The sequence below is a fragment of the Heloderma suspectum genome, chromosome 2 (genome assembly GCF_057233095.1).
Source record: "Heloderma suspectum isolate Gila_16-S chromosome 2, 16-S_ref, whole genome shotgun sequence".
Lineage (NCBI taxonomy): Eukaryota > Metazoa > Chordata > Lepidosauria > Squamata > Helodermatidae > Heloderma > Heloderma suspectum.
Genome location: NC_139459.1, coordinates 113,364,533 through 113,386,508, shown reverse-complemented (window position 1 = coordinate 113,386,508; position 21,976 = coordinate 113,364,533). Strand labels below are relative to the sequence as shown.

Here is a 21,976-nt window from a genome sequence, read left to right as displayed (position 1 = left end):
ACTTCCTGCTCATGCAGCCATGGTCACTTACATTCTTTCCATTTTGAAAGGGTACTACTGACTCTTCTTTAAATTGCAGCACAAACCCAGTAAGTGGGGCACTTAAAAAAAAAAAAAGTCACAAGGATCAGGCATAGTAAGAAGCTGAAATCAAGCACTTTAGGTTTATGGGAGTGACTGGGCAGAATGGTTGAAGTCACATTATTTAAAAGAAACACAAATCAAGATAAATCAGTATTATCAATACTAAAAGCCACCGAACCTTCGTTACAGAAATAACACTGATGCCACAGGCCCTAGGTCAGAAGAAAGACATCATCCAAACATGCACAGAGCTGCAGTAGCACTGTGTGATATTTTCCTGTCTTGAAATAGTAGTGCTGGTCTATCCAGGATGCTTCTCCCAGCTGCGAAGAGCTGAGAGAGACACCCGGAATATAGTGATGGCAGTGGTGCCATGGCCAGGAATATAATAGGCTGTTTGCCATTCAACTGCTGACGTATGTGCAACTGCTACTTGGTTCAGGCTGACAGCACATCATACGTATTGTAAAAATTATTTTCCTACAGACCACTGTACTTATGTAGAAGAAAATATATACTTTACGGGGGTGAGGGAACTCTACATACTTTTTGATATGATATTGTTTCAGCTGTGTGAGCATCTTCCTGAGTTCTCAGTACTTTCTGTGCATCCATATTGAGAGCCTGAAGCTGCTGGATCAGCTCTGCCTGCTGTGCTGCATGTTCAGTGTTTTGTTTGTAGAGATTCTGCAGCTCCTGCAACTCCTTCCTGTGCAAAGCAAGCAAGAAACAAGAAACTTGAGCAAAAGAAACACCGTGATCATCTCAATTAAACAGTCACGTTAGCTCTTTTTATGGAAAAAATCTTTCATTCTCATCTACGTTTTCCTCTCAGTTTCCTTAAAAATACCATAAACCTTTTTAAAAGGTAATATAAATGGAATAACCAGTTTTTTGCTTAACTCCATTCAGTGTCTGAAAACATTGTGACTGGTAAAATAACTGAATTTTCACTGAGCTTTCAAAGAAATACTTACTGTTCTCTTTTCAGTACTCAACAAATTCCTTAATACTAAAATATAACAAGTGATCGAAGCAGAAGAAGATTTTCACTAATAAGTTTTTTTGCTTCCCGATAAAACATAGCTCCAGGAAAAATGTCTACAAAGGCAGCATAGTTTAGGATTGCATGTAATAGAACACATATTAGGGGGTGGGAGAATGTATTATCAGTTATCTGAAGAAACTGATAACGTAAGAACTGTCCTGAAGAGATGTGAAGTTTCTCATGAGGTCAAGGTACTATAATAGAGCATTTTTAATGAATTTTTGAAAGATCAATTCTGATCTCGGGCCAATGACCCAAAAATAAAAAATCACCTTCTGAATTTCCCATTCCATCATACAGCAAATATATTTAAAGAGAGTCAAAATTCCCTATGAGGTCAGAAATACAATCATGCATTTTTTCAAAAGCATAGCTAGAAAATACTGGTTTAATTTGATTTAATTTTTTTCTACAATTGTTATCAGCCTTCAACAAACCCAATTGCCAATGCAATTTTGGGCATGCAAAAATCAGAAGAAGATTGCATTTCTGGAAGCTAAATTAGGCTACCATAAAAACCTGGAGTATATTTTTGGGAAAGAGTCTGTTCTTTCCCAAGAGTCAAGTTCTGAATGAATACTGCAAGGGTTTCTCCCCTTCCTAGGCTGACCATATTTCCTTGAGACAAAAATGGGATATTGGGATGACAAAAATGGGACGGGGTTATGTAATATTCCATATTCATGAAAAAGTAAGATGATAACAAAAGTTTTATTACATGAACATATTGAGCTAACAATTATTCTCCAGTGACAGAACTCATACAAAAATTTAGGTAGACGTAGAGGGGGACTGTATTTCACCACGATCGTAGGTATGAGTAGAATGTGGGACTCTGATCGTAGTAAGCTGTGAGAACGCGTTCTCTCCGTTTCTTACTAGCAATGTTCTCTCTCTGGGCAAGAAGCCTGGCCCTACAACATATAAAGGAAACTGCGCTAAGGTAAAAAAATAAAATAAAATCACAATACAATAAAACAACTGCAGCTCCCTTTGTGGTCTCTCAGGCTATAAGAAACCTAAAAAACAACCTAAACCCACTGTAAAAGAACATGGAAAGGGGCACAAATGAATAACACTAATTTATTGCATATACACACAAAAAACAAATACATATATAAAATACTTATAAAATATCACGAGCAGTAAAAAAAATCTGTATGGCATACCACACTGAACACTCTAATGCAGGACTGCAGTGGCCAGACTGCAAAAAATCATAAACATACACCAAAAAGAAAAAAAAAAAGGAATGAACACCCAGACTGTTATCACAAGCCGGTATATGCTAATGTCCCACCGGAGAGTTCTGTTGTAATAAAAAAATAGCTAACAGCCTGTTGAACTGAAATATGGGTCTGAAAAGTCCAAATCAAACTGAATGTAGAGCAAAAAGAATCTCTATGGGCAGAATGATGGTAGAAATAACAGTTAAGACTCACCCTCCTGGCTCCCACACGCTGAATGGGGCTTAGTGACCGCCTCTTGAATTCCCCGCCACTGCAGACAAGCAAGGGGGCAGCGCCTGATCGTCACTAGCTCAAGAAGCCTGGCCCTGACTGGATAAAGTAAATGGAACTTCCCCTTTCGTCACACTAGTAGTTTTACTGTGGGGGTGTGTGGCCTGAGTACTCCCAGAGCTGAGTGGACAGAAAGCTTCAGTCTGTTTCCCGCCTCCCAGCTGAGCGGAGCAGAGCAGAGCAGAGCAAGCTGCTCCAGCTGGTTCAGGGACTACAGAAGCATGCAAGCTCCCAGAGAGCGAGTGACCACAGCGAGGAGTTGGCCAGAGGAGTTCAGCAGGGGAGGTCAAGGGGGAGGCCCCTAACATTTTTTTTGCATTTTTAACGAACTTTTTTTTCATGTATTTGTCTTGTAACACACACTTCCACACAAGTGGGACTCTGCTTTTAACCTCTAGTGAGTAGAGGAGCAAGCACAGGCTAGTCTAGAACAATCACAAAGCTACACACAAAAAGGCAAAAGAGGCTATGGAAGGACAAGACTCTCCAGTGGTGGTGACCTGCAAGGTGTGTGCAATGTTTGTTTTCTTGCCTGAGAACAACATGGCCTACACCTGCAACAAGTGCAAGTTGATCACTCTGCTGGAAGAAAAAGTAAGTGGACTGGAGCGGTGACTGTTGACCCACCGGGGAATAAGAAAACATGAAAAAGCTTAGAGATGACCTGAAAACAAAAAAGGACACATATAAGAAGTGGAAAGAAAGCCAAGTTACAAAGGAAGAGTACAGGCAGGTAGCACAGAATTGCAGGGATGGCGTCAGGAAGGCTAAAGCTGTGAACGAGCTGAGGTTAGCGAGGGATGCTAAAAACAACAAAAAGGCTTTCTTCAGATACGTGCATAGTAAAAGGCAGAGGAAAGAAATGGTGGTTCAGCTATTAAATAAGGATGGCAAAATGATAACAGACAAAGAAAAGGCAGAGGTGCTCAATTCCTACTTTTGCTCAGTCTTCTCCCAAAAGACAGTCTATGACCCCACCGGCAAAGGCAAAGTATGGGCTGAAGGGGCAGGACTGCAGCTTGAGATCGATAGGCATATGGTCAAGGAACACCTAATTACTTTGAACTCTCAGAACCGCTGTCTATTCTCTTTGAGAAATCATGGAGGACGGGGGAAGTGCCAGATGACTGGAGAAGGGCTAATGTTGTCCCTATCTTCAAAAAGGGTAAAAAGGAGGAACCTGGGAACTACAGACCAGTCCGTCTGACATCAATCCCAGGGAAAATTCTGGAGCAGATGATAAAGCAATCCATCTGTAAGTACCTTGAAAACAATGCAGTGATTACTCGAAGCCAACATGGATTTGTCAAGAGCAAATCCTGCCAGATGAATCTGATCTCATTTTTTTATCAAGTAACCTCCCTTGTAGACAGTGGGAATGCTGTAGACATCATATACCTCGACTTCAGCAAAGCTTTCGACAAAGTGCCCCATGATATCCTGGTGAGCAAACTAGCTCAAAGTGGGCTAGACGAAACAACGATCCGGTGGATCCACAGTTGGCTACAGAATCGGACTCAAAGAGTGCTTATCAATTGGACCTTCTCAAACTGGGGAGAGATAATGAGTGGGGTACCGCAGGGCTCAGTCCTGGGCCCAGTGCTCTTCAACATTTTTATTAATGACTTGGAGGAGGAGGTGCAGGGAGTGCTGATCAAATTTGCAGATGACACAAAATTGGGCGGGATAGCTAATACTTTGGAAGACAGAAATAAAATTCAAAGTGATCTGGACAGACTGGAGCACTGGGCAGAAAACAACAGAATGACATTTAATAGGGATAAATGCCAAGTTCTGCACCTAGGAAAAAGAAACCAAAGGCACAGTTACAAGATGGGGGATACGTGGCTCAACAACACTACAAGCGAGAAGGATCCTGGAATTGTTGTCGATCACAAGCTGAATATGAGCCAACAATGTGATGTGGCTGCAAAAAAGGAAAATGCTATTTTGGGCTGCATTAATAGAAGCATAGCTTCCAAATCCCGGGAAGTACTAGTTCCCCTCTACTCAGCACTGGTTAGGCCTCATCTGGAGTACTGTGTCCAGTTCTGGGCACCACTCTTTAAGAAGGATGCAGACAAACTGGAGAGGGTTCAGAGGAGGGCAACAAAGATGATCAGGGGACTGGAAACAAAGCCCTATGAGGAGAGACTGAAAGAACTGGGCATATTTAGCCTAATAAACAAAACATTATTATTTGTCCATCTTAACTCCAATGGATACAAGAAATTCAGATAACAGGGATATGACTTATGTAACAGGTCAAGTAAAAGACTAAAGAAGGTTAATATGTTGGGAGATTGTTAACCAGATAATGACTTTTACTGCTGAAAAGTGGAAAGGTTTGCTAGATGCACTGATGGGTCAATCCCAATAGAAGTGGCAGCATGGATAAGAAGCTGTAGGATACAGTCCACAGGACCATAACACCATATGATTTAGAGTCATGCTCATATCGGTTGCTCTTGTGTACTTCCCCACTCCTGCTTAAAAGGAAACGATCACTGGTACACACCGGTGTTTCCCATTAAACAACTTCTAAAGCAAAAGAAGAAAAAATTACAGCAAAAACAAAAGAGTTTTATCTCACATTATTTGCTATAAGCTTTGTTATAAGCTTTTGTGGACTAACACTCACTTCATCAGATACAACAGGACTCATCCTCATTTGGTAGATATATACAACATGGCTAAAGTGGTGAAAAGAAGAAACAGTGGGGCCACAGGGCCATGAAATACAACTAGATCCACCTGGAACAACTGGAAAAAATCTTTTTGGTGGCTGCACCCTGGCTGTGGAATGCCATACCATGAAAGACATGCCTGGCACCTACTTGGATGTCATTTCAGCCCCAGGCAAAGATCTTTTTTTAAAAATTTCCCTAGGCCTTTTCCATCTGCTGCTAGCTTTTTTAGTCCATTTTATTTCTGCCATATGCTTTTATTCTTTTATTGTGCTATTTTGTTGAATGTATTTTAACTCACTGATCTCTAGGAAGTGGAAAGAAGGCCAAGTAACAAAGGAAGAGTACAGGCAGGTAGCACAGAATTGCAGGGATGGCGTCAGGAAGGCTAAAGCGGAGAACGAGGTGAGGTTAGCGAGGGATGCTAAAAACAACAAAAAGGCTTTCTTCAGCTACGTGCATAGTAAAAGGCAGAGGAAAGAAATGGTTGTTCAGCTATTAAATAAGGATGGCAAAATGATAACAGATGACAAAGAAAAGGCAGAGGTGCTCAATTCCTACTTTGGCTCAGTCTTCTCCCAAAAGAGGGTCTATGACCCCCCTGGCAAAGGCGAAGTACAGGCTGAAGGGGCAGGATTGCAGCTTGAGATCGACAGGCATATGGTCAAGGAACACCTCATTACTTTGAATGAGTTCAAATCTCCAGGGCCAGATGAACTGCATCCTAGAGTAATAAAGGAACTGGCAGAAGAACTCTCAGAACCGCTGTCTATTCTCTTTGAGAAATCATGGAGGACCGGGGAAGTGCCAGATGACTGGAGGAGGGCTAACGTTGTCCCTATCTTCAAAAAGGGTAAAAAGGAGGAACCTGGGAACTACAGACCAGTCAGTCTGACATCAATCCCTGGGAAAATTCTGGAGCAGATCATAAAGCAATCCATCTGGAAGCACCTTGACATCAATGCCGTGATTACTCGAAGCCAACATGGATTTGTCAAAAACAAGTCCTGCCAGAGAAATCTGATCTCATTTTTTGATCAAGTCACCTCCCTTGTAGACCGTGGGAATGCTGTAGACATCATATACCTCGACTTCAGCAAAGCTTTCGACAAAGTGCCCCATGATATCCTGATGAGCAAACTTGCTCGAAGTGGGCTAGATGAAACAACGATCATGTGGATCCACAGTTGGCTACAGAATCGGACTCAAAGAGTGCTTATCAATGGGACCTTCTCAAGCTGGGGAGAGGTAACGAGTGGGGTACCGCAGGGCTCAGTCCTGGGCCCAGTGCTCTTCAACATTTTTATTAATGACTTGGAGGAGGAGGTGCAGGGAATGCTGATCAAATTTGCAGATGACACAAAATTGGGAGGGATAGCTAATACTTTGGAAGACAGAAACAAAATTCAAAGTGATCTGGATAGACTGGAGTGCTGGGCAGAAAACAACAGAATGGCATTTAATAGGGACAAATGCCAAGTTCTGCACCTAGGAAAAAGAAACCAAATGCACAGTTACAAGATGGGGGATACGTGGCTCAACCACACTACGAGCGAGAAGGATCTTGGAATTGTCGTCGATCACAAGCTGAATATGAGCCAACAATGTGATGTGGCTGCAAAAAAGGCAAATGCTATTTTGGGCTGCATTAATAGAAGCATCGCTTCCAAATCCCGGGAAGTACTAGTTCCCCTCTACTCAGCACTGGTTAGGCCTCATCTGGAGTACTGTGTCCAGTTCTGGGCACCACACTTTAAGAAGGATGCAGACAAGCTGGAGAGGGTTCAAAGGAGGGCAACAAAGATGATCAGGGGACTGGAAACAAAGCCCTATGAAGAGAGACTGAAAGAACTGGGCATGTTTAGCCTTGAGAAGAGAAGACTGAGGGGAGATATGATAGCACTCTTCAAGTACTTGAAAGGTTGTCACAGAGAAGAAGGCCAGGATCTCTTCTTGATCATCCCAGAGTGCAGGACACGGAATAATGGGCTCAAGTTACAGGAAGCCAGATTCCGGCTGAACATCAGGAAAAACTTCCTGAGTGTCAGAGCAATACGGCAATGGAACCAATTACCTGGGGAGGTGGTGGGCTCTCCCACACTGGAGGCCTTTAAGACGAGGCTGGACAGCCATTTGTCAGGGATGCTCTGACTTGGATTCCTGCATTGAGCAGGGGGTTGGACTCGATGGCCTTGTAGGCCCCTTCCAACCCTACTATTCTATGATTCTATGATTCTATTGCAAGATGTCATGAGAATCCAGCCATAGGAATGCCTATGAATACTAGAAAGACAAATATAAAGCTTTCATTCCATTATTCACTTTTTCCCCTCTATACCCATGTATACCCTAAGCGATGATTAACACTTCATGCATCTGATGAAATGTGCTCTAGTCCACAAAAGCCTATGCTACAATTAGTCCTTAATGCCACCAGAGAGACTTTTAAATAATGAAACCTCCAAACTTCGTTTTAAACTCAGATGGAGAGTTCTGTGGCAGGAGCAAATGAGAATCATGGAAAGCTATGGCAAACCTAGACAGCATAGTAAGAAGCAGAGCCATCACCTTGCTGACAAAGGTTCGTATAATCAAAGCTATGATTTTCACAGTAGCAACGTATGGCTGTGAGATCTGGACTATAAGGAAGGCTGAGCGCTGAAGAATCGATGCTTTCGAACTGTGGTGCTGGAGAAGACTCTTACGAGTCCCCTGGACTGCATGGAGGTCAAATCAGTCCATCCTAAAGGAAATCAACCCTGAGTGCTCATTGGAAGGACAGATATTGAAGCCGAAGCTCAAATATTTTGGCCACCTAATGCGAAGAGAAAACTCCCTGGAAAAGACCCTGATGCTGGGAAAGATTGAAGGCAAAAGGAGAAGGGGACGGCAGAGGATGAGATGGCAGAGGATGAGATGGCTAGATAGCATCACCGATGCAACGAATATGAAATTGAGCACACTCTGGGAGAGAGCGGAGGACAGGAAGGCCTGGCGTGCTATGGTCCATGGGGTCACGAAGAGTCAGACACAACTTAACGACTGAACAACAAAAGGGTTGGAAGGGGCTTATAAGACCAATGAATCCAACCCCCTGCTCAATGCAGGAATCCAAGTCAAAGCATCCCTGACAGGTGGCTGTCCAGCTTCACCTTGAATGCCTCCAGTATGGGAGAGCCCACCACCACTACAAGACTATTTGTCTTGTAACACACACTTTCACACAAGTGGGACTCTGCTTTTAACCTCTAGTGAGTAGAGAAACAGGCACAGGCCAGTCTAGAACATTCACAAAGCAAACTAGCTCAAAGTGGGCTAGATGAAACAACGATCCGGTGGATCCACAGTTGGCTACAGAATCGGACTCAAAGAGTGCTTATCAATGGGACCTTCTCAAACTGGGGAGAGGTAACGAGTGGGGTACCGCAGGGCTCAGTCCTGGGCCCAGTGCTCTTCAACATTTTTATTAATGACTTGGAGGAGGAGGTGCAGGGAATGATCAGATTTGCAGATGACACAAAATTGGGTGGGATAGCTAATACTTTGGAAGACAGAAACAAAATTCAAAGTGATCTGGATAGACTGGAGCACTGGGCAGAAAACAACAGAATAACATTTAATAGGGATAAATGCCAAGTTCTGCACCTAGGAAAAAGAAACCAAAGGCACAGTTACAAGATGGGGGATACGTGGCTCAACAACACAACAAGCAAGAAGGATCTTGGAATTGTTGTCGATCACAAGCTGAATATGAGCCAACAATGTGATGTGGCTGCAAAAAAGGAAAATGCTATTTTGGGCTGCATTAATAGAAGCATAGCTTCCAAATCCCGGGAAGTACTAGTTCCCCTCTACTCAGCACTGGTTAGGCCTCATCTGGAGTACTGTGTCCAGTTCTGGGCACCACTCTTTAAGAAGGATGCAGACAAACTGGAGAGGGTTCAGAGGAGGGCAACAAAGATGATCAGGGGACTGGAAACAAAGCCCTATGAAGAGAGACTGAAAGAACTGGGCATGTTTAGCCTTGAGAAGAGAAGACTGAGAGGAGATATGATAGCACTCTTCAAGTACTTGAAAGGTTGTCACAGAGAAGAAGGCCAGGATTTCTTCTTGATCATCCCAGAGTGCAGGACACGGAATAATGGGCTCAAGTTACAGGAAACCAGATTCCGGCTGAACATCAGGAAAAACGTCCTGACGGTTAGAGCAATACGACAATGGAAGCAATGACCTAGGGAGGTGGTGGGCTCTCCCACACTGGAGGCATTCAAGACGAGGCTGGTCAGCCATCTGTCAGGGATGCTCTGACTTGGATTCCTGCATTGAGCAGGGGGTTGGACTCAATGGCCTTGTAGCCCCCTTCCAACCCTACTATTCTATGATTCCCTAGGTAATTGGTTCCATTGTCATATTCCTCTAACAATCAGGAAGCTTTTCCTGATGTTCAGCCAGAATCTGTCTTCCCGTACTTGTCTGCTAGGCGGTCTGCAAGGTATCCTGGTCCCAAGTTGTTTATGGCTTTGTGTGACAATAACATAACCTTGTACATGGCTTGGCACCTAATAGGCAGCTGGTGCAGTTCTTTTAACACAGCTGTTTTGTGAGCATAGTTAGGTGTCCCAGTGGGCACCCTAGCTACTGCATTCTGAACTAGTTGCAGCTTCTGAACCACGCATGAGGGCAGCCCCACATAGAGCACACTGCAGTAGTCTAAATGGGAAGTTACCAGTGCATGGATCACTGTGGCTATCCCTATCTAGGCTATCCCTATCCAGGAATGGCCATACTTGGTGTACCAACTGAAGTTGGTAATGGGAGCTCCAGGCCACCTGGGCCTCCAGTTATACAGATGGATTCAGGAGCAGCCCCAAACTATGGACCTGCTCCTTCAGAGGGAGTGCAACCCCATCCAGACTAGGCAAACACCCCAATTCCCAATCATAGAATCATAGGATAGTAGGGTTGGAAGGGGCCTGTAAGACCGAGTCCAACCCCCTCCTCAATGCAGGAATCTAAGTCAAAGCATCCCTGATAGATGGCTGTCCAGCTTCATCTTGAATGCCTCCAGTGTGGGAGAGCCCACCACTTCCCTAGGTCATTGCTTCCATTGTCATATTCCTCCAACAATCACAAAGTTTTTCCTGATGTTCAGCCGGAATCCAGCTTCCTGTAACTTGAGCCCATGATTCCGTGTCCTGCACTCTGGGATGATTGAGAAGAGATCCTGGCCTTCCTCTCTGTGACAACCTTTCAAGTACTTTAAGAGTGCTATCATATTTCCCCTCAGTCTTCTCTTCTCAAGGCTAAACATGCCCAGTTCTTTCAGTCTCTCCTCATAATAGAATACTCCAAACATCTTACTGTGGGCAGTTAACTCTGGATCATATCTATAGCCCCACTTGCACTTGCAATGGCCTTGTCTCAAATTGGACACATAATGTCCATTCCTATTGTAAAGCGTGGCTTGTTTGAATCACTGATACAAGTATATCCTAATTCTTAGCTCTTCAGATGTGTTGAGATTCCTAGCACTGGTGCAATGTGGTCTGCCCGGCTCTTCAGGACATAGCAATTTGATTTCATAGCACTCTGTAATACTTAATATCCCCTTGGGGGTGCACTAAGAAAGTGTAAGCAATAGAACAGAGGCTAGATAAATACTTGTCGTTGGTTTAAGAACTCTGGAATCTCCTGGACTCTTTATTGGACTCTAATTTTCTATATCACAACTTTTATATAGGTCACTATCTGATGTTTGGTACTACAACAATGTACACTTCAGTTAAATTAATGCTTCCAGACATTAATTTTTGGACTTCATATTAATGTAGATAGCATTGTAAGTGAAATCAGATACCAAGACGGTAATGATTGCCCCTTCTCCCCATTTCTGTAATTTGCCATGAAGAAGGACACTAGACTGGGGGAGGAGTGGGGATTTCCTATGGGGGGGGGGTGTATGTGTGTGTATGTCTCTCTCTCTCTCTCTCTCTCTCAGGAGCTTCAGGTGAAGCAGCTGCTCTGTTCATTCCCACAGCTGCTGAAGTCAAAGCCTTCTCCTGCCGAGCGAACTTTCACACAAAGTGTAGTCATTACATTGCAAGAAGAGGTAGAGCAGCCAAGCAGCAGGATACTGCAGTTGATCACAGGACACCTTTCAAAACCTAGCAGCTTTAATGGAGCCTCACAAAGGCTATAAAGAAAGAGACCTCAAAGCTCACAATTTCAAACTTCAGATACACATTTATCTATAAATTGTGAGGTTAATGCCCTACACGTAAATGTCTGAATGACAAAGCAGAACAAAGGGCCTGAGCATAGGTGACAGATTTGCTAGTGAGCGATTTGTTGCTGTTTCATCTAGCTTGGAACGCAGCTCAGTTTTGTGAGTGTCTGAACATAGATGGACAGAATAAAACAGTATTTCGCCAATGTAATATGAAACAGAAAGGGATGCACTCATCCCTGTTCCTACCATACAAAAGAAAAGTTAAGAGAAGCATCCCCAGTTTACATAAATTACATGCTGTTTACATAAACATTCTAACTGTGTAGTAAACTGCATACCAGTTGGTTACCCATGAACAGAGTTTGCAGAGAAAAATCAAATCTAATGGAAGGTTTAACTTGAGCAACTGTGTTTACTGAAACATTCAAAGTGTTACACCTTTTATCTTTACAAAACTTCCTTAAATATAACATTCTTGGTATAAACTCCAGGGCAGCCAATGTAACATCCTTGTTGTGGTCCATCAACAGCCTGGATCTTGAGGTTTGCCAATGAGTGCACATGGCAACATAGATCCCTTCATTATTTGTTTACAGGCTGTATGTTACTGGCATATCATTGGACCTTGTCCTGCACCTATGTTTATAATGGTGTACAGAGATATTTAAATGTTATTTTGTTAAATTTAACAGCTTGAGACTTCCTTTCTTAGCAATGAATGGGTTACTTTTAACTGTAAGTGTCTCTTAATCCCTTCATAATTTGTTTACAGGCCATACGTTACTGGCATATCATTGTATTTTGGGCTTCACTTGTGTTTATAAAGGTGTACAGATTTTGTGTGTGTTCATATTTCATTTTCTTCCAATTTTCAATTAATTATGTTTGTTTAATTATACTTGACATTTTTTAATATTAAAAATAAAACTTCTTAGTATATTGTTATAGAAGATATCCTAATTCTTAACAACAACAAAATGCTTTATAGAGTTAAATAAACTCCCGACTTTGAATTATATGAAAACTGGTGTTATTCATGGAATTTGCATGTCAAGAGCTTTCCAATGAAGTGTGTTTCATGAGAATCAGTCAACAGGAAGGCAGTAAAAAAGGGATGACCAACTAACTCATGACTTTGAATTATATGTATAAGATTTGATTACTCCGAACTCTAGCTTTTTGTTTCTTTCTCAACCTGGATGCCATAATTCTCACTGTGGCATACTACTACCACACCAATGGACAGACATTAGGAATAACAAGCCTAATGTGTGTCCATTCTGGTGCATGTGCATGACTAAACACATGTAGACAAGGAGGCATGAACCCTATTTGGGCATTCAGAATCCATGTACAATCAACACGTGAGGAGAAGGAGTGCTCTAGTCCTGCCTCACTAGTCCTTGCATGTTTCCAGCACTCTGTACTCATGCAGGGCAATGGTCTGAAGAGGAGCGCCTCTTGTATCTGTGGACGCTCTCCACGCGAGCTAGGACACTGATTTTTCCAGGGTTCTTAATCACATGGAGAGCGTCCACGGACACAGGAGGTGGTTGTCTTCAGACAGTCACCCTCCAACAAGTACAGGGCAAAGGAAACGCGCAAAGAGGGAGGCAGAGCTCGAGCACTCCTCCTCCTCGCATGTTTATTGTATACAGATTCTAAATGCCCGAACACGGCTCTAGTTACAATATCTATCATAGCCTCCCTGTTAGGCAATTATATAATGGGAGCTTCACTTGGGGTAGAATTTCAAGCACCACGTTCCACTGAAAGCTGATTTTTATATCTGAGTTGAATGTCACATCCTGTGTATTTTATGTATGCAAAATGAAATCTAGCTTTCTAAAGTTTCAGTAAGGCAAGCAACTGCTGTCACTCAACATGCTGGATGGGGCATCTTAAATAGAGATGTATTGTGGCACAAGCTTTCATGAGTGAGAGCACAGTGACCATTCAAAACATCAGTAATGTAATATATCTAGTGGAAGACAAAATCTTGGTCTACATATATATCGTGCCCGTGGCATTCATCATCCTTAGCATATTCTGTGTGAATACTTTCTAGCTTTGTTTTATTGGTATATTAATAATCTGTATCGTAGGTCTTCTTACTAGCATAGAGCTATTTTAAAAAGTATGAGGGCTTAATGTGGATATTAAAACAACAATGAGTATCGTGAGAATTCCTTCCAACACTACCCTAAAGAGAAGATCTCTTGCTATTTTCTGATTCTGCATTGAATAACATTAACCTTTCCATGGCTTTGCATACACTAGTGTAATGTCATAAAAGATGACAAGACAATTCTGTGACCCCATAAGTTCCTTTGAGGCTACACACCATTATAGTCATTGCATTGAGGAAACATTGCCTAGAACAGGGGTCCCCAACCTTTTTGGACCTGTGGGCACATTCGGGAATTTGAGATACTGCTGTGGGCACCATCACAAAATGCCTAATCAGATTGCCACTGTGGCATCTGTGGGTCTTAGTCTGCATCTTATTTAGCAAAACCTTTTGCTTCGTGTCTACTGGACAGCGCAACGTCTCTTTAATAAGGGATTGTCTAATTCAACTAATTGCTGGCGGTGCAATACAGCAAATGCTTGTTTTAAACACATGTTTTGGCAATGTCCAGTAGTTGCTTCTTTTTGGGAGCAGATTATTACACAAATAAATGAACAGTCTTTAATATTCACTGATGCTCTTTTAAATTATTTACCTGCTTTATGGAAATTAACAAATGGCCAGCGTTAATTGATTCCGTGCCCTTTTGACAGCTAAAGGACTGATAGTACAACGTTGGAAGGATAAAGACTCACCTCCTACAAAGTTTTGTGGGTGCCCGCAGGCACCATGTTGGAGATCCCTTCATGGGTGCCATCGAAGGTACCCATATTGAGACCCCTGGCATAGAACATAATGTAGCTATTCCAGAGGAGCTGTGTTACAGTACAAACCTATGTGTGTTTACTTGGACGTAAGTCTCACAATGTCCCAATGAGTAAGTGTATTTAAGATTGCAGCCCAAGTCTGGGGGAAAAGTCTGTTACAGCAAATCCAAAAAGGAATCTTGGGGCATCTTAAATATAGATTTATTGTGGCATAAGTTTTCATGAGGAAGAGCACAGTGACCATTCACAACATCAGTAATTTAATACATGTATTGGAAGAATCTTGGTCTAGATTGGGTCCTAAACAATAGAACCAAACTTACTAATAAATTCTGGTTCAACAATGCCTTACTAGAGTCTGCCTTTAAATTTCTTTTGTTGAATAATAGCAACTTTCAGATCAGTAATAGAGCATTCTAGGAGACAAATATTTTCCCTGAATGTTGCAGTTTTCTGAATGTGGGGATGTGCAATCAGTTAAGTTGCATCATCACTGTGTTTGTATTAGCCATGCATAGCTAATGTGGAGCATCATGAGGAGTGATGCTGTGATTGGTGGCTGATGACATGATTGCTAGGGACTCTCAGCAGCTGTCATCATTGCTATATTGTATCTTTTACTACTGCTATCATTGTGCTTTGGACATTTTTGCTAGGACAGTATAAGATCCAAACTATTTACACCATGGGTAGCAACAGTTACATTAGCTGGACCATAGGTCTTCCCTGCCTGAATTTCACAAGCTTTCTTAGTTCAGCCTTGCTTCACATTTCGTACATGTAATATTAATCCTCAGGATTCAATTTAAGTTGTGAAAAAAACCTCAGATAAAGCTGAAATCACAACATTTTAAACCTTTAGCAGCAGACTCCTGCTGACCTGTCAGACTTAACTCTAATTAAAAAGTGAAAGTTAGGCTTCAAACTTTCGTCAGTTTCAGGCATTTAGCCTCTCAGATTAATTGCTTATGTTACTAATCATATTGATGTTTTGTGACTTTCAGTGGAGACTGAGAACTCTCTGACCCAATGCTAATTAAAGATGTGCATTTTTTAAATAATGTCCATAATAGAAGCCAAAAGGCACTGAGATAGTCTGCATAAACAGTGGACATCCTAAATTTACTCCACAGTGTGCAAAGCACTGGAATGGATTTTCTACAAATCCAAACCATTTGACATTTCCCCATATTCATTATCAAGAGAAGTTCACAACTTCCTTATAAAATGTGGTATACATACCTAGCTCTGGCCACATCCAAATCTTTTTGTGTTAGCTCAATCTGCTTATCACCCAGCTGAGATGCCAGATCATTGCATCTACTGTGTAAGATTTCCATTTGCCCCCTTGCCTCTGTTAAATCAGCCTCCAAATTCTGGAAAACATATTTTATACTATTAAAATATTAAAATATTAAAATATTAAACAATAAACAAAAAGATTATGCAATTATAAGAGGATCAACAGTAGTATTAGTTTCAAGCACATATGACGGCCAGATGTAATAAGTGAGATCTGCTTACTCCAAACTCAAGAAAAATGAATCCATTTGGAATTAAGATTAAATAAAAACTAATATAAAGTAAAATAATGCAGTTAGACAATTTACAGTGCCCTGCAGTAATGACAGAAATGATTGTGCAATTGTGCTTGCTGCATTTGAGTCTTAGTAATGCAGAACAGGAAAACTCCCTTTTTTAATACTTATTTTTCATTATTTTTTAAAAATGTATACTTTGATTTTCTTGATAAAATAAGTTCAAAATGCCTTACAAAAAGTTCTTAATAAACATAAACCCCAATAAAAATAATTGGAATTACAGTAAAAACAGTTCAAATTACTAAAATCAATTTCATACAAAACCAAGGCTGGGATAAAATAATTCAGCGTAAAAACAGGGAGAAGACCTTTAACCCACTAAAAGCTTGCTGAAATGAAAAGGTCTTAGCAGCACAATTGTCACTTGCAGAACAGATACCAGAACTGTGCTTAATAAAGTGAAAGAGAAACCCAGAGTTTTTCTAGGAAATTATTTGTTCATCTTTGACCAAGTCTGACTCAAAAGATTATTCTGTGATCTGTTGGGTGGACACACCATCAACAGTTACAGAAAAAGAACAGAGATCATTATTAAAAGGAAAGAGGAGTAGGTGAAAAGAGGGCCAGAAAACTGTCTAGGGATATAAAAAGGAAGGTCAGTAGCAGGGGCAGACAAGGGCAAAGAGAGCCAGAAAATCTAAGGTTTTGGAGACACAGAAGGAGAGGACAATCATAACAGGTCAAACACAGAGAGGGTGATGTTGACAAATATTACTGCTTTTACACATACACACACACACAGAACGAGAGTGTTCCCCCACCATACACACAGAGTAATTAGGCTTTTTAAAAGCCTCCCAACAGTGGACACAATAGAACAACATGGTACATTATAGAAGTTCAGCTTTTTCTTCAACACTCAGTAGCCAGGCTTAATTCCTGGCTACTAAGAAAACTTTTCAAGATCCCAATTAATTCATGGATAGCCACCGGCTCAAACTAAGAGTAGCCAATCAGTTCAGACTTTTGTGGATACAAAAAAAGGCTGTAAATAATGTATTATTGTCATAAATGAAAATAAACAAGTATCATAGAATCATAGAATAGTAGGGTTGGAAGGGGCCTACAAGGCCATCGAGTCCAACCCCCTGCTCAATGCAGGAATCCAAGTCAGAGCATCCCTGACAAATGGCTGTCCAGCCTCGTCTTGAAGGCCTCCAGTGTGGGAGAGCCCACCACCTCCCCAGGTAATTGGTTCCATTGTCGTATTGCTCTGACACTCAGGAAGTTTTTCCTGATGTTCAGCCGGAATCTGGCTTCCTGTAACTTGAGCCCATTATTCCGTGTCCTGCACTCTGGGATGATCAAGAAGAGATCCTGGCCTTCTTCTCTGTGACAACCTTTCAAGTACTTGAAGAGTGCTATCATATCTCCCCTCAGTCTTCTCTTCTCAAGGCTAAACATGCCCAGTTCTTTCAGTCTCTCTTCATAGGGCTTTGTTTCCAGTCCCCTGATCATCTTTGTTGCCCTCCTCTGAACCCTCTCCAGTTTGTCTGCATCCTTCTTAAAGTGTGGTGTCCAGAACTGGACACAGTACTCCAGATGAGGCCTAACCAGTGCTGAGTAGAGGGGAACTAGTACTTCCCGGGATTTGGAAGCGATGCTTCTATGAATGCAGCCCAAAATAGCATTTTCCTTTTTTGCAGCCACATCACATTGTTGGCTCATATTCAGCTTGTGATCGACAACAATTCCAAGATCCTTCTCGCTCGTAGTGTGGTTGAGCCACAAGTAGTTTAGCTCTTGCAGCAAATAGCTTGATATAAGTCTGCTAATCATGGTACAATCAAGTCATGCACTTCAATAAATACAAACATGTGACATCAACACATAACCACAGCATAATATCATCCTATTTCCTATGTGGTATCTACGTGGTATCCAGTGAAACAAGAATGCTAGCCTTCGACATCCCTGAACCTCTGACTAGACCAAGTGTGGGAAAGGTTAAACCTCTTTAATGAGACACAAGCTTTCAAGGGCAAAACCCAAAAATGGAATAATAAAAACTTTCATTTCCTTATTTTTTGCATCAGATCAAATGAAAAAAAGCCAGTTTGGATAACTCAGAGTAGCCTACATTTGATGAGTAGGCACTTAAAGGGATTTCTGGAATGTACTTTCTCATGTCATGTTTGGAGGTCTTCCTATAAGGACAAAACACAAGATGTAAAACAAAATAGAGCCTCTCTACAGCACTTATTTAGGCTTACTAAACTTTCACAGTACAGGTAGAGTCCCCTCAAGGATGAGAGTGGAAGTAGTACTTGTATCCCTCCATGCCTTCCATATTCAGTCTATGTGCTTGCTTAGCTTGGCCTCATGACAAGGAAATGTGTCTTTCTTGGATCAGGTGGTTCTTATGGACAGTTGAGGTCTATCAGCTCCAGAGACATGCAGATGCGATTCTCTGGGCCCTTATTCATAGTCTAGGTACTAGCAGTGCCAATTGGCCCAAAGCTTTACCTAGTGTCCCCAGAGAAACAGAAACCATTCTATCTGTTCTCCTTGGTTCCACAATCTTTCTACCTCCCCCTTTTATATCTCCAGTAACCACACTAGTTAGAGGGTGGAGCCATTTCGTTTGGGTACCCCATGTGTTCTTATAGCACAATACTAAGGCAATGAATTTGTTGTCTCAGGCTATACTCAAGTAAGTGTTCATTCCTGGTCATCATGACTCCTACCCCATGCCCAAAAAAGAGTAAAGAGATAATTTCTTGTTGTTTTGTATGAAAAGGATTACAGTAGTTTGAGAATGCTATCAAATGTGAATCTATTATCTTATTGGAGTTTGCTTTAATAGGCCAGTCACGTATATATATAAAAAAAAAAATACCTTTCTTTTACAAATGAGCAGGCAATGGTGTCAGACATTTTCTGAAAACCTTTAGTATTGTAAATAGTTCAAATCTTGATCTCCATTGTGGAAACCACTTCAGCCTGCTAAAGTTACAGAAGCTTTCTGATTTAGATCCCTAGAACGTAAAGCATAAAAACTGGGAAGGAAAATCAACATTTAGCCAATTTGTAGACTACAAAAACAAAACAAAAAAACAGGAAAAAAGAAATGTGACTGATGTGGAACTCTGGAGAAAGCCATCCAGCTTAGTGTCATGGCAAGTTAATTTAGAAGTTCCTCATCCCTTCAAATGGCATTGTTTCTTCCTGGAATTGTTTTCTGTTATAAACCAAGAGGTTTCCAACTAATTGCCATCAATCCATGGGGAAAAAAACATTAAGTAGAGACTTGAGCATTTAAACCAAGTTCTTATGCACATTAGCCCAGCCTTTTAGTAAACAACATTGTGCTGGCACCATATACAACAGCAAGTAATTCAGCACTTTAAATGGAAACAAGGTATACCTGCTATGGTGCAAACTAACTATTCAGAAATTCCTGCCTTAAGAAACAGGGCGCAATCCTATGGCTACTAGACAGTGGCTAGACAGCCATAGGATTTTTCGTTTTCTGGGAACCAAGCCAGGGCTCTGAGGTCAGTTCCCAGAAAACCGACTCCCTGCCCCCTCCCCCGCCACCCTGTAGGCGGTGCAGTTCGTCCCCAGTTCCGCGCTCATAAGAGCAGTGTGGAGCAGGGGAAAGGGGGCATTCCTGGGGGTGGGGAGGGGATGGTGGAAGCGCTGATACGCTACTTCCTATGCGCCATCCAGCCTCCCCACCCCCCGGTCCAAGGTGTCCTGGCTACACAGCCAAAATCGGCCATCTAACCACAAATGCAGGGCAGCTGGAACATGTGGGAGAAGATCCCCTCCATGCGCCACTCGCCCTGCATTGGATAGTCGGTAACCTCTGAGTTCGGAGGCGGATGACTATCCCAATACGATTGTGCCCTTATACATCCAAGTTTGTGGATAAACATTTCAATACGCTAAGTCATTTTTTAAGTGAAGCAGAAATATTTTGAGAAACAGGGAAGATTTCAGGCACCCCATAGGCTTATTCCCAGATCATGTATTCAGTATTAAGTCTCAGGTCTAGAACATGTGAAGTGATAAGAAATATCATTTCTTAGATATTGTACAGTATGACTTTCATTCAACAACATTCACATTTAGCCATCACACATCATGGATTATAGCAGGGCTACACAACCTTTTTGGCCCCAAGGGCCCATCAAGCAGCAACAGGGAGCTGCGCATACCCAAGTGTGTACACATACACATGCTCACACACGTGCATACACAAACACACACAGCTTTATCTCCCATTGGAGATAAGGGGTTAAATTGCTAATGCTAGCAAGAGAAACTTTTTCCTTATCTCCGATCTCTGCTGAGATAACTAGCAAGCAAGTTAATCCCTTCCTTATCTCAGATCCCTGCTGAGAGATATGAGATAAGGGAAAGGTTTCTCTTGCTAGCGCTAGGAAGGGATAACCCAGGCAGTGCCACTGCAATTTTTTCGGCAGGAGATGCAGGGGCCTGGTGGGGCATCAGAAACAGCTTGGCAGGCCACCAGAAACAACTTGGTGGACCAAACCTTTTGCACCCCTGGATTACAGGGATGGTCTTGCATGTTCAGGGAGAGACTAGAATCCACAACGGGCTTTTTTTTTTTAAAGCAAAAACTCTGAATATAGTGCAGCAACTTTGGGAAAGATATCTGTGCATTTGCAGAATGGATAGTCTGAGGAAAGGGAAGCTGAATTTATCAGAGAGACAGGCAAAGGTGGTGCTTGGGAGATGCACAGAATGAACATGGACAGGGAAGTACTCGCAGGGAAACAGATTGAAAAGATGATGTGAACACAGCCCGGGAAGGGAGAAATAGTGAAAGAAAGAAAAATCTAAGTGGCAGATGAACATCAGAGCAGGGAGAGATCAAAGCAAGGGAACTAGTGTGGGGATGGGGTACAGAGAGAGAAAGAAATTGAAGGTAAGATTCTGGGGGGGGCAAGGCAGAAAGAGAATGAGAAGGGGGTTGGAAGGAGCAGTTGGAGGCATAAAGATTAGGGAAATACAAGGTGAAATCTAGAGAACTGCCATCTACCTGCTGTTTCTTCCATACAGCATTCCTAAACTAAAGGTTTAAGCAAATTAAAGGCCTTTCCTTCCCCACAGAGAGCCTGGGAACAGTAGTCCTGTGATTGGGACTAGGAATATATCAAAGGTATCAGCAGCATCACCAAACTACAATTCCCAGAAATCTTTAGGGCAAGCCTCAACAATCACACATATACATTTGAAGTGTAGATATGTCCACAGTCTAGATGTGTCCATAGAGATATCTAAAAATAATTCATTACTCACAATGCATTAGCAACTAGCCTATGTGGGAAAAATAAAACTTTAAAAATATGCTGGACAGCAATCCTATGGCCCCTAGACAGTGTCGGGGGGGGGGGGGATAAGATATTTCGGATTCCTGGATCCAAAGTCAGAGACACTGGTCTGACCACAGAGCCCAGAATCTGTGCTCCCTGCCCCCTCCCAGCCGGCACAGAAAGAATCATGGCAGATCCCTCTCCAACCACGACGGATGCCTTTATCCTCGGAGAGAGGTTAAAAAGGGTATTATGGTGAGTGGGGAAGGGAGGGGACTGGAGAGGCCAGGTTACGTTGTATCCTCAGGCCTCTCAGCTTCCTTCCACCCCCCTCTGACAGGCCCCAGCTGGACAGGCCAAAAAGCCTGTCAAGCTAAAACGGAGAGTGGGAAGAGCAGGGAGGCAAAGATTGCCTCACCACTCCTCTTGCTTTGCACTGGATGGCCGTACGCCTCCGAGTTCGGAGGCATATCACCATCCCAATAGGACTGCATCCTTATAAAACTTATGGTTTATCTATCCATGGATGTTTCATTAGCCTAAACAATTTAGTTTTTATGGAACCCTAGATATATCACACACCAATTCTATGATAAATTCCTAGAAACAGATATGTATCAAGTT

At 42.2% G+C, this 21,976-nt stretch overlaps 1 protein-coding gene across 2 annotated transcripts in view; it reads right to left on the bottom strand.

Moving 5' to 3' along the window:
- CNTLN (centlein) overlaps positions 1-21,976 on the bottom strand; it is a 267,130-nt gene that overhangs the window by 158,597 nt on the left and 86,557 nt on the right. For both annotated transcript variants that reach the window (XM_084834565.1, XM_084834566.1), the window contains exons 6-7: positions 15,709-15,842; positions 631-793 (exon numbers count right to left, since the gene is read on the bottom strand). In XM_084834565.1, coding sequence (XP_084690691.1) covers positions 631-793; positions 15,709-15,842 — 297 coding nt within the window. The remainder of the gene's footprint in view (positions 1-630; positions 794-15,708; positions 15,843-21,976) is intronic.